This window comes from Hibiscus syriacus, unplaced genomic scaffold, assembly GCF_006381635.1.
Source record: "Hibiscus syriacus cultivar Baekdansim isolate YM2019G1 unplaced genomic scaffold, ASM638163v2 tig00012420_pilon, whole genome shotgun sequence".
Taxonomy (NCBI): Eukaryota; Viridiplantae; Streptophyta; class Magnoliopsida; order Malvales; family Malvaceae; genus Hibiscus; species Hibiscus syriacus.
Window position 1 is genome coordinate 82,376 of NW_024062275.1, and position 13,524 is coordinate 95,899.

The 13,524-nt window shown below is 33.1% G+C and overlaps 2 protein-coding genes and 1 long non-coding RNA gene across 3 annotated transcripts; all 3 read right to left on the reverse strand.

The window, feature by feature from the left end:
• Positions 1–2,296: 2,296 nt before the first annotated feature.
• Positions 2,297–3,231, reverse strand: LOC120205391. The gene is made up of 3 exons (XR_005524026.1): positions 3,097–3,231; positions 2,928–2,993; positions 2,297–2,449 (listed from the first exon to the last, which is right to left on the reverse strand). It is a non-coding gene; the product is annotated as an uncharacterized LOC120205391 (long non-coding RNA).
• An 884-nt stretch (positions 3,232–4,115) lies between these two features.
• Positions 4,116–5,762, reverse strand: LOC120205393 (cytochrome P450 89A2-like). Its single transcript, XM_039205281.1, has one exon. The coding sequence runs from the start codon at positions 5,760–5,762 to the stop codon at positions 4,212–4,214; it is 1,551 nt and encodes a 516-aa protein (XP_039061212.1). The 3' UTR covers positions 4,116–4,211.
• Positions 5,763–7,835: 2,073 nt separating this feature from the next.
• LOC120205394 (probable folate-biopterin transporter 7) lies at positions 7,836–10,908 on the reverse strand. Its single transcript, XM_039205282.1, has 3 exons — positions 10,417–10,908; positions 8,137–9,197; positions 7,836–8,042 (listed from the first exon to the last, which is right to left on the reverse strand). The coding sequence occupies exons 1-2, from the start codon at positions 10,697–10,699 to the stop codon at positions 8,158–8,160; spliced, it is 1,323 nt and encodes a 440-aa protein (XP_039061213.1). The 5' UTR covers positions 10,700–10,908; the 3' UTR covers positions 7,836–8,042; positions 8,137–8,157.
• Between the last annotated feature and the right edge of the window lie 2,616 nt (positions 10,909–13,524).

Below are 13,524 nucleotides of genomic sequence, written 5' to 3' on the forward strand. Positions count from 1 at the left end.
AAAATGAGATAAAGAAGGATAAAAACGAACAAATAAATAAATCAATACAATAAAAAGTTCACAAAATAAAATGAAATAAAATATATAAAATATATGCTAATAATAATAAAAATAAAACATAGATAAACAATAAACAAAAAATGAGTAACAATACAGCAAAAGGAAAAAAGAAATAAGTATGTGATATAATAGTAATAAATTGCAAAACTAAAAATATATATATATATATATAATAGAAAAAGATAACTAAATATGTACATAGACAATAATAATAAAGAGGAAACTAAATAAAATATATATATACACGTTAATGATAATAAATAATAATAATAATAATAATAAACAGTATATTTATATAAAAAAGTATAATAAGATACTAAAAAGTATAATAAATACAAAAAACGGAAAGGATAAAAAGAAAAATAATAATAAATAATAAGCGGTATATTTAAATACATATAACAATGACTAAAATGCAAAAAGAAAGAAAGTTGTGGGCCAATTTAAAGAGAGTTCGGAATTTACAGTCAAATATGGGGGGATGGAATTGAAAGGAAAAATGAATTAAATGACCAAATTAAGAGAGAACCAGGGCTTAAATTAGGATTTAGGGTCAAAATAAATGGATTAAATCTACGAGGGACTAAAAATGGGATTGCTCCATTTGCGTTTTAAAAACACGCGGGTCTGAGGGAACACGCTGGTCGGGTCACGGTCCAAGCGGGTCGAATGGGCTTAATATATAAGCCAAATTTTTTCTATTTCTCTCATTTTCCATCTCAAAACCAAATCATCTCTTCTCCTCAAAGCAAATGCTCTCTTATGTTCTTCATTATGAAGAACCGGCCATCGCCTGGGTTCATGGAAACCCAGAACACGGCCAACGCTGCCTCGGCGACTGCTGTTCATCGGCGGCAATACTCGAAAAAAATTGATTTTTAAAAAGCTCTTCGTACCCTCAGTTTAAAAACGTGTTTTGTTTTTGCAAAAAAGCCTCTGGGGAGCGTAAATCTGAAGTCAAAGCTTCGAAATCTCCCTCTTGGTCATTGGCTCAAAAACGGTTTTTTGGAGTTACTCTTGAATCAAAACACAGGAAATGCACAAAAATAACATGCAAAGGTACGATTTTTACCTTTCTTTTTTCGAAATATAAGTGCTTCGAAATGGCTATGATTTGCTTGTAATTTATGCTATTTATTGCATATCAACTGTGTAAAAACTACATTAGGGATTACATGCTATTTATAATATTCAAGTCACCCTATTTTTGGGAGTTTTACTCCGAATGAAACTCTAATTGAGTTGTTGGTTTGTTGTGAGTGTTGGCCTCGTGTGCTTTCCTTGCGCCGGAGAACTCGGATCGTTGGAGAGGCGTGCGTGGCGAGGAGTCCTCGGCTGGATGCGTTTGCGGCGCTGGATGACACGAACGAACGAGGGTTCTAGAAACCCTAATCTCCTATACTTTAGGTCACTATTACGCGTTTTGGGTCTGGGTTTCCAGAATACTCTGTTGGGCCACATATGTTGGATCTGTAAAAATAAATAAATAAATAAATAAAATTATAATTTATACTATTACATAATAATATATTATAATTTGGACGAAATTAAGTGTCTTCAGTCTCATCTCCAATCTATTATTGCATTTAGAACACATCAATTCGGCATTTACTTTGGATTCCGTCTCTAATAATTTATGTGACCAATTCAGAAGCAAAATAGTTAACATGTATCATAGAAATAAACTTCCTTCTAAAGCACATTATACTAAGAGATGTGGAAAACCATCACTATTTTGCATAGGGGTGAGCAAAGTTTGGCTCAACTTAAAAAACTGATTTTTCGATTCGATTTGACTAGAAAAAACTCGACTCGAATTGATTTCGAGTTATAATTTCATAAACTCGACTCAACTTGAAAAAATTTCAAGTTCAAGTCGAGTTATAAAAATACAACTAGAATACCTTGAAATTTTAGTAGTTAGTGGATTGGATTTAAGTTTAAGTCAAGCCCCTCGAGTCTGTATAATATATGTACATCACATATGAAAAATATATATATTATATATGGTTATAAAAAAACCATTTAAATAGGAATTAAATAGTATCATAATATTATAAACATTTATAATTAAATTTAAACAGAAACTTGAAAATTTGACTCGAAAAAATTTCAAATCAAGTTTGAATTATAAAATATGACTCGTCAACTCGAGTAACTCGAACTTTTTGGGCTTGGCTCGACTCGATCGAACATTCACCCCTAATTTTGTAAAGTCAAACATAAATTTGTAAAATAGAATTGAATGTACAAGCCTCACTGATAACTATCATGGACAAACTTGTAAAGAAAGCATCGAAGACTCCAAGACCAGCCGAATCGAAACCGACATCGATACCAATTGAATTATTATCAGACTTCTCCTCTAATTCAACATTCTTGAAACAATCTGTCAAAAAAAAACTTCATCAACATAATCGAAAAGCCAACACAAAATACATATCAAATGCAAAATTCCATAAACGAACAAGTTACATAATGATAACGTGGTAAGTTGTATAAGTTCCAGATTAAATCTCAAAACGAAGCTAATATTTAGATATGCATGTGGTTTAACTAACGCCCAGTTTTAGCTCTTAGCAGTATATTCATACAGAGTTGCTCTAAACTCTAAAGCAAAAGAAAATGGAATAAAGAAGCAAAATTAACGACCAAAGCCCAAAGGACAATATAACTAAACTAACCGTTTAAAAAATGTGAAGTCTACAAATTATGTTCTCACAAGTGTGATTGAACCCAAATCCTCTAAAGAGAATAACATTTCATTTTACCATAGAAATCATTCAGTAAGTTCGAAGTCTACAAATTATTAAGTCTCTCTCAAAAACAAAACAGAAAGAAAAATAAAATAAAATAAAATGACAGACCATGCCACGGCGACCGAGATCGTTGACTGACCAACCCGATTCCTCCTCAACTTCAAGTCCAGACACCTAAGAAATCATAAAAATGTTTTTAAAATACATAAACCCCAATTCAGTATTTACATAAATTTGAAAGAATAAGCTTTCTTATCTTAAAAAAAATTGAAACTACCTGATCAGCAAAAGAAGTGGCTGAGAGAGCAAAGAAGACGAAGAAAGCAACGAAGAGAAAGCGAGTGGAAGTGGAATCCATTACGGGAAGCTGAGGAGAGAAATTTGAGGGTTGGGGAGTCTAAAACGGGAGGCAGAACAGAGGGATCTGAATCAAGATCTGATAGAAAGGGACTGGAATCCCAAGGAATCAACGAGGCATGAAAGAGAGAGAGAGAGAGAGAGAGAGAGAGAGAGAGAGAGAGAGAGAGAGAGAGAGAGAGAGAGATCCTGCCAAGAGCGAAGATCTTCACTTCTCCAATTTGAAAGCGCGGGTATTACATTACGTAGGAAACTTCAACCCTGCTTTTCCGCTGATTTCGAACCTCAAATTCTTTGTTTATCATTTTGGGAACCATGGCGGGGCGGCATACTCTCATACTTACTATCAAATTCCTATAATCTTGTTTAACTGATATTTAATCCAACTCGATTTTTTTAAAATTAGAACGTACTCTTTGACCGAGGCAATTTTTTTTAATAATGTGTTAAAAAAACTATAAATTTATTAAGTGATTTAAATATTATCTTCAAAAATTTTAGGTTTTAATAGTTCCGTCTCTATGATATTTATATATTATTAATTGATTAAAAAAATTTTAAATATATATTACCTATAATTACTATAGATTACTTTAAAAAAAATAGTGTATAAACTTTTTTCCGACTTCTAATAAGTACTGTATCAAAGATCCTACCCGAAAAAATAGTTTTTTTTACATTTTACATGACATTTTTACAACATATTATTAGAGCAAATTTGCCGTATGACTTTCTAATTAAAATGCTTTGGGAAAACTAACTTTAGTTATTAAACTATGAGATAAATATCTGCTTAATTACCATTCTTGTATCCATGAATATAGATAGCCACAAGGATTTCAGGGTTAAATGAGATAATTGTGATTAATAAAAGTTATTGCCACAATTATAGAAGAAAGTTACTATATGATTCAGGTATAAGTAGAAGCTTATGGTCTAAGCTTTACAATCCCTACATTTGAAGGATTAATTATTATACTTGTTATATATATATATATATATATATATATCCCAGTAAAATAGCAGCAGTTTGTTTCAACTTTTCCTAGGACAAATGTGGACCTGCAATGGAGTTTTCATGACCACAGTGAAGTCCTGCTTCTCCTCCAAGCTCACATCATCTCCATCCAAGATTTTCCATTCGAAATTCCACACCAAGTTGGCCACAAAGTACTCGAGATGAAGCATCGCCAAGGCCAGTCCTGGGCAAATCCTCCTTCCCGCCCCAAATGGCATCATCTTGATTTCCCTGCTTCCTGTTATATCAAGCACTGCTTCTCCATTGCTTAGAAATCTCTCTGGTTTGAATGCCATTGGATCTTCCCATACTTTTGGATCCCACCCCATTTCTGCTACCATGAAATTAATGGTGCCATTCTTGGGCACCAAGAAACCTCCTAATACTGTGTCTTCTCTCACTGTGTGAGGCAAAAGAAAATGACCCGGCGGATGCCTTCTTAGTCCTTCCAGGATAACTGCTTTCAGATATGGAATCTTCTGCAGATCATCTTCCTTCACCTCTCCCTGTCGGTTTCCCGCTACCCCTTTGATTTCCATGAATAGTTTCTCTTGAACATGAGGATATTTCACCATGTTTTCCATGATCCACTGCAAAGCAGTGGAAGTAGTGTCTGTTCCGGCGTTCAGAAACTCGGAACACAAGCTGATGATTTCCTTTTCCGTTAGTTTCCTCTTTTCCTCCGGGAGTCGAAGATCGAGCAACGTATCGACGTATGCCAAGGCGTTGTCTGTTCGATTCGACAATGTCCCGTTGTCCTTCGATTTCTTTCTGGCTCTTATCAGACGAACCAACACTTTCTCCTGGTCTTCTACGGCCTTGAAGAACTCATTCCAACGTTTACGAAGCAAAAACCAAGTCACCTTGGGCCAAAAATTGAGTAGATTGAATCTTCCGCCCGAGTCTATCAGCAAACGCCGCTGCACAGTTTCGATCTCTATGATCTGATCTCGATTAAGCTTGTCACCGAAACACATCAGCACTAACAAGCAGAACATAGCGTGTTGAAAATCATCAACCACACGAACCGGTCCTCCAGTTTTCGAGCTCGACGTGAAAGAATCCAACAGTATTTGAAGAACCCATTTTCGAGCATGAGAATACGATTTGACACGCGAAGGGTGGAGGATTTCGCATGTGAGGCTACGCCTCAAAAGCCTCCAAGTCGGACCATAGGAAGCTGAGCTTATGCTATGTCGATTGCGGCTTATAATCTTGCCGATTACGGTCTGAGCATTGGGGCGGTCGGCGAATAAAGCACCGCTTTGGACTAAGGCCTGGTGGGCGAGGGAACGGTCGGAGACGTAAATGGCGGGGCGAGAAAGAATATTGAGAGTGACCATCGGACCGAACTTTGTGTGGAGGTTACGGAGGATCGGCTCAAGCTCGAAAAGGTTTCGCCTTAACCATAGGATGGTGGAGATAATGGGAATGTTGGGAGGGCCTGGAGGGAGAGTTGTGTGGGATTGTGTTTTGGAGGTGGAATACTGAATGTTAAAAAGAGCTCGAAGAAGTAGAGAAATGGTGACGGCGGTGATGATGAAGAAGAAGAAGAAGCAAGTTTCCATCTCCATGTTTGGTTTGGCCCTTGGAGGTGACAGTCGTGTGTGATAAGAGGGAGAGACTTGTTAACTATTGAAAAGCTTACTTCATCTAAAGTAGTAATATTATTATTCCAATCCAAAAACAATAATTATAATATTTAAATATAAAACGTGGACGAATGATGCATAGAATGCATGCATTTCAGTTTATGATAGAAAAGGCAATTATTTTGTGGGTGTGCATAGGTTCTTCCTACACGACTAGATAACCTTGAAAATAACAATTTTGTTTTTTAAAAATGGTAGATTATTCAATATTAGACTCCACATTATGGCTTTGAAGGAAGACCTATTTGGAATGGAAGAATGAGTATAATATTTAATAAAAAAATGAGTATAATATTTAATTAAAAAAATGAGTATAATATTAGGTATATTCATTTTTTAATTATGTTACTCAATTGTGTTTCTTTATTTATAATACTATCTCTTCGATCAAAAAATGAATATACCTCCTTAAACTTTAGACCTTTTATTCTCTTCCTTACCAAACTATTATATAAAATGACAGGGAGACATTATTTTATTATTTCACTAAATATGTTTAAATCCCAGAAATTAGGAAATAAAATTTAATTTGACTAATTTTAATATTTAATTCAATTTTTATCAGATTATTTCATGAATTTTTTAATCATTGACAATATACACACTTGTAAACATAATTGTTTGAATCTGAAAATTCAGATAACAACACTTTTTTTACGCTACTCAATGAATTCATAATTCGTTTATAATTAAAATAACCATCAACTTTCATATTCATATAAAAAAATGAGGATTCACCTTGAATATTTACAACTAATATAAAATCAATTAACTGTTTGATAATCACACACAATGACAAATTCAGAAATTTAAGAATGAGCTTCAAAATTTTAATTTTCTTTTCTTAAAAGTAATAGATATATGAAATTTTATTTTTTTCTTCAACACATTAAATTAAATTTAATCATCTTTTAAAAATAATAGCTCAATGCATCCGCCATGATCACATGTTCTATATCCGAAAATTGTGCCTCAATAACTGCCTGTTCTCCGGATTAGTGGAGCATTTCTTGTTTATCTCAAAAGTTTGTTTCAGAGAAAATATTTTTTTAAAACAAAAACTAAATTTTGAAATTTCTAATCAATGTCAACAGCACATATTAATTTTAATGGCAAGTAATATATAATGATTTGGAATCTAATATTCGTGATTAGGTTCAAAACTTTTAAGATTGGTGATTTGGAATCTAATATGCGAGAATTTAAAAAAAAAAACAGAGTAGTTAATCGTAATTACTTAAAAATTTGTTTGTTAAGACAAATTTTATCATCTTAAAATTTTTATATATTTTTATTATAGTTTAAGTTAATATGTTTTATATATCATAATATTAATAAATGTAAATATAATTTAAATCTTATATTTATAATTTATAACATAATGCCTAAAATGAACATTTTTCCTTTTTAAAATCACATTGTTACAATAATTTCAAAATTCTAAATTACACTTTTAAAAGTTATTTTTTGCGCCACTTGTAAAAGTCACTCTTAAAAAACAATATCAAACTGGACCTAAATACACTGACCTTAAACAAAGAACTATTATTCACTCATCACGTCAATATTCAAAGATGGATCAAGGGTACTAACAGGCGTCGTTTCTTAAAAATTTCAAATTCTCATGTAATATAGATTTTTTTTATATTTTATGTATATAATTTATCTTAGCCCCTAAAATTTAGAAGTTCATCTTCTATAAATTTATAAGTTCAACCCTAATGTTTTGTCCATTACTATCAATAGGGTTCACAACCTCAACTAACACCTTGATCTCGACATTTTAATGTCAATCTTGCTTGAACTAGATCCTAATCTGAAATAACAACACTTAGGCAAAGGTAAATTAGTAACAAAACACTTCATAAAGAGACATCAAACAAGTTATGATAGCATTCAACAAAAGACTAAATAGGAATTGAAATTGTCTATGTTTGTTTCGGCTGCATTTAATTTGCAGTACAAACGCATGCATTGCAGCTAAATTAGGTAAAAAGAAGCTATCATCTCATTCACACTTTACATTACACTACATGCCACTACGTATAGCAAGTTTTTCAACTGTGTAAGTGTTAAAATATGCAGTTCACTCGCCATAACAAGTCCAAAGATATCATCTCTTTGAGGCACCTATAGCGAGCTTCCTGAAACTACCTGTAATTGTTCTTATTGTTCACATGTTGATAATAAACATTGCTGTGAAAATAAATAAAAGAAATGTTAGTATAAAGTAATCATTTTCAAAATGAAAGGAGGCTGAAACTGCACTTCAGAGTTATGCATTTCGTACCGTTCCTGAAAGCATCAACATTTATTCTGTCTTGGTTTTATGTTCCCAAATATCAGGTATCCACGATGAAAAAAATATCGGCAAGAGGGTACAAACTGCCTGAATTTGAAGGCCAAGAGGAAATCCAGAAAAATCATTTTCTGTGATCCCCATGCATGATGCCAATGCAACGCCGAGGTATCCACTCACAATTGTTGCAAGGGCTAAAGCTGACATAACGAATGCCATAAGAGACCCTTCACATCCTGGAGGGCAAAGTTGAGCTATCAGAACATTGAACGGCAGCATCTTGAAGATGAATAGAATCTCTAGGACACCAGAGAAAACCACAACATAGACGGAGTCTGGCACCCCCAACAGTCGATAAGTCCCTCTCACAAACAACACATCTGAAATCATGAGTGCTACCATTGTTGCCTGAATAGCTTGAAGCAGTGTCCTTGGTCGGACTGACTTTAAGCAACGATCGTAGATGACACCCCATAATAGATTTACTACCTGGCCAAACACCTTAGAAATTCCCAAAACAGAGGTGTCAATCTTCAAATACTGTGTTTGGTAGAAGAACATTGTTCCGGTCAGTACTGGAATTACAGCATATGATGCAGCAAACCATGCTATTGAGTTAGCTATCTCAGGTTTTCGCAATGCAGCTGAAAGCTCCGAAAGCTGTTTCCTAATCCCAACATGTGATGGACTTTTTGGAAGATTAAGAGAGCGCTCAGGAACTGTGATAGTTACTAGAAACTGGAGAACGAGAAGAAGTCCATAAAAGAGGAACATTGATTGGGACGAAAATCTGTCCATGGCAATGCCAACTAACAGGTTTCCAAGGATTCCGCCTACAGCAGAAGACATCCAAACAAATGACTGAAGCTCACCTGAGGAAGCTGATTGAGAAGTTTTGGATTTCGTCATCTCGGCAACAATAGCTTCATTAGCAACCTCGGCTATTGCAGCACCGAAGTTACTGAGGAGAAGGAATAGGCTCATTGTGAAGATTGAAATGTTCGATCGTGAAAGTAATGCTATTGTTACCCATGACAGTGCTTGTAAGGAAGCTGCAACAAGGAAACAGCAAAAACTATTATCAAGATGAAAATAAGAATTCAATTGAAAAAAAGGGTACAGCAATACCAATCCAAAAATATTTTGCAATTTATAATCCAGTTCTACTGCTATTGAAACTTGCTTTCAACAAGAAAACAATGGCTCAAAACAGCAGAAGCCACAATGACAATAGAAAAAAGAGTGAACTCAAGGACATCTTTGCCTCCATTAAAGTTTTTTGTTTTCAAGATATACCAAATGGTCCATAAGCCATATTCTGTCTGAACATGAAATTGTATTTGTAGAAAACTATGGTATTCAGGTAAATTAACAAACTTGACACACTAATTTGAGTTTCAGTGTCCAGCAGCTAATCAAATCCAAGAATTCATACAGTTCACCGTAAATAACGCTTATAAACATAGTAGCTAACACCTAGTTATAATCGACATTGACTCAAAGCTTGAAATCACTGATCTTCTTTCATATGACAGATAAAAGCACAAGGCCTCATTGACACTTGCAATGCCAGCCACAGCTTAATTGCTGCTGGCTGGCCATCTATATTTGCATCTGAGACTTGTGATATCTGGTTGTTTTTTTTTTTTTTTTACATTTAAGGATCTCTATCACAATACAGATGTATGTATCCAATCTTAACTTCCATATCAGGACCAAATGTACACTTCAGCGTAAGTTATTCTATCCCTCATTCCTAATACTGTTTCCCTTCACAATACCTATGCTTGTTCAAAAAGAAATGCTTGAAAATTACACCAAAAGCAACTAGTAGAATAACACACACCAGAACAAGGCTTGTCACTTACCTTTAGTCAGATTCAGCTATGTGTCCGATATGAGTATGTTCAATTTTCTAAGTTTTGTTTCCATATGATACCACGTCTAGAACTACATCAGATGCGGGTACTTAAAAAATAGAGTAGAGAACATGGTTCTCAATAATAAGTTAACCCTTAATTCTTTTTACTCTGCAGACAATCTCTCCACCATTAAAGTCAGACCATAGGAAATTACACATAATATTAATACCAGATTCCAATGATAATACTTATAAATATATAGTTTAACATGCTTAAAATCATAGAAAATGGAAAAGGATGATAAATAGAAAAACATCTCCCAATTTCCAGAATGAAACAGAGAGTCGAAATATTGGATTAAATCGAAAATAGAACGATGAAAACAGAGCAAAAGAATTAAAGCTTTTACCACCAATGGCGATATAAGGAACACGGTGCTGGCCAGAGATATAAACGGCATCGGAAACGACACCGTAGAGGGGCTTCCCAACCATCGGGAGATTAGCCGAATTCTGAAGAATCTGTAGAGTTGAAGGGTCTACTTTAACACCATCTTTCAGAAAAAAGTTAACCACCATCCACGGAAAGACCCTGAATCCTTGGACCCAATACCCGACTCCGAGAAGGCTCCGGATCCGTTTGGCCTTCCCTTTCTCAGCTTGCTTCCCCTTCCCATCGTTTTTAGCTGACATCAAAACAACGATAACGATTCGACAGAAAAAAAGGTTTATATTTTGTGAGGGTTCTTTTTTTTTCTCTTGTAATTCACGTTTTGTTTATGGAAGGGTAGAGAGTGGTGGAGACGGTGGAGACGGAGACGGTGTCCGTGACGGTGGCAATGTGATTAAATTGGTTTTCTATTTATAACAAGATTTTTGCTTCCTTTCCGTTGCAATTTTATTTGCGGTAACCGACTTTTTCTTTAACTTTTGCCTTTGGTCCTTTTTTAAAGACAAAACTCCATATCAATGGTTAGTAATAATAATAAATTTAAATTTATCAAATAATTATACTTAGTTTTAAAATATAATTATATAATTAAATTAATTCAAAAAAATAGTTTGATCATGTATTAATCGTAAAGTGATTCACAAGTTAATATACGAACAATTCTTTAATATTATAATGATAACGAATAAAACAAATCTTAAAAATCGAGTATGAAAATTTAAAAAAAAAGAATCTGAAGTAATTTTAGTATGTTTCCCATAATAACGTGTAAAAGGAATATTAAATCAATATATTGTGAATTATTAAATTCCTTTTTATAAATTATACTAATTACTGTTTACGGACTCAATTATGCTAATTACTGTTTACGGACTCAATTATGATAATTACTGTTTACGGACTCAATTATGCTAATTACTGTTTTCCTAGATTGCTCAATGTACCCTAAGTTTCTCTTCATAATTGCAGACAAGTAAATTATCCGCCCAAAGTTAAAATTTGAGATGAATCTCATGTGTCAAAACGAACAATCATAAAAGGGTAATTTCCCTAAACTTGATTTTATAATGGAATTTTAATCGTTATTATTCTCGGATTAACGTGATTTTTATTTCTATATATTTCTATTTATTATTTAAGAAATTGAGATAAATACAAGATAATATATATTTAAAGATTTACACTAAAATTTTACATATTTAATATTCATGGTTATGTTATGTCATGTCATCGATGTAACATCCTCAATACCAGGTTAGTGACCAAATTGTAAAATTTCAAAAATTGGTGATTAAAGTAGGATAATTGAATAATTCAATAATTTATTGGAAATATGATGAAGGTTATTTAGTAATTATTGAATGAATTAAAGGGTAAAATGGTCAATTGACAAGTAAGATTTTTATATTCCTTTTATAAGATAAGGAACCACGTGGGAAATGAGAGAATTATCCAGAGTTTTCTTTCTTCTTCTTCCTCCTCCCGTATCTCCAAGCTCAAAGGTGAGTTTCTTTGTTTATGGATTAATTGTTGATTTTAAGGTTGGGTTTTGATTATTAGCTGATAACTAAGCTTAAGGAAAGCTTAAGTTATCTTAAAATCAAAGTATGATAGAGTTAGGAGGGATTAAAGATTTAAGGTTCTTGGGTGAAATCTTGAAATAGAGTTCATAACTAGAGTTGGAAATTAAATTTGACTTGTCAATGGTCTAATTAAGAAGTTAGAAGCCATAGAATTGGAATCAAAACATATTGCAAAGTTGGTTTAATTCTTGAGTTACATATGAGGAGTAGAATTTTGAAGTTAAAGATGGTTTGTATGGATATAAATTGGTTTAAGCATGTGTATATGAGTTGAGAACATGAAAGGGGATGAAAGATGAAGCATTTGAGTTGATTTGAGTAGATTTTCGGACTTAAAAATGAATTATGGGCTATGTGCATCGGTGCACATTTGTGCACCGATGCATCAAGGGTAAATTTTCAGAAATTGTTCAGTGTGTATCGATGCACAGAAAGTGCATCGATGCACCCCTTAAAATGGAAACATTGAATGCAATTAATGCATCGATGCATAAGGAATGCATCGATGCACATGTTAAGGGATGCATCGATACACTTTATAATGCATCGATGCACTTCAAGGGGAAATTGAAATAGACATTTCTTTTGGTCTAAGAAATGATAGATTAGAGTATATCAATGGGATACTGATATGTATTAATGTATGATTATGTAGATATCGAACATGAACAAGTTCCGGAACGAGTATCAAGTTAAGATTCGATCGAAAGAGAGAAAATCATAAAAGTGGATTGGAACTTAGTGAGGCCAAGGTGAGTGCATATTATTAGATTGTGTATATTATTATATGGAAATTAGACTTGTAATAAGTTTGTTTCTAATATTTTATATGTTTGCATGAATGGAAGCATGATTAAGTTTGTATTATGTGTATATGTTTTTGTTCATATTATATGTTATTAGGTGTGAATTTATATGATATGGGTTATTTCGAAACGAAATATGTAACTATATGTGAACCTTATGAGCTGTATGAATATGTGAAATAAGTTATAAGGTCACGAATCATGTATAATAGTAAATGTTGTATGTGATAACCATAGAAGGAAATAAGTTAAGTGATCATGAACATGTAAATATATGTTTAGATGAAGATATAATAGCAAAACATAAATTATATGAGTCAAGTTTATGGAAACTATTATAATTTATTTATAGTATTAAATGAAAAGTTAGATAAACTAACTAGCATTGATTTATAGGAAAATATGAAAATAGAATATCAATTAGGAGATCTGTACATAAATAATGATAATCATATGAGAGATAAGCTGTATGAGAAAGATTAATGTGCTTAGATGAGCTATGATATAGAAATTACATGGTAAAGATCTATGGAGTCATAGGAAAAGGTTATAAGAGTAATGTAAACTTGAATTAAGAGAATATAAGAAATTTGTATATAAATGAATTTATATAAGTTATATATGTTAGTATGCTGCAATATATGCTATAGGATCTATGTAAGCATAAGAGAACAAAAT

What these genes read in the sequence shown, in the direction of transcription:
- LOC120205393 (XM_039205281.1), bottom strand. Translation starts at nt 5,762, where the DNA reads ATGGAAACTTGCTTCTTCTTCTTCTTCATCATCACCGCCGTCACCATT.
- LOC120205394 (XM_039205282.1), bottom strand. Translation starts at nt 10,699, where the DNA reads ATGTCAGCTAAAAACGATGGGAAGGGGAAGCAAGCTGAGAAAGGGAAG. An exon ending in TCCTTATATCGCCATTGGTG is followed by an intron (nt 9,198 to 10,416) that starts GTAAAAGCTTTA and finishes TCCTTGTTGCAG; the next exon opens with CTTCCTTACAAGCACTGTCA.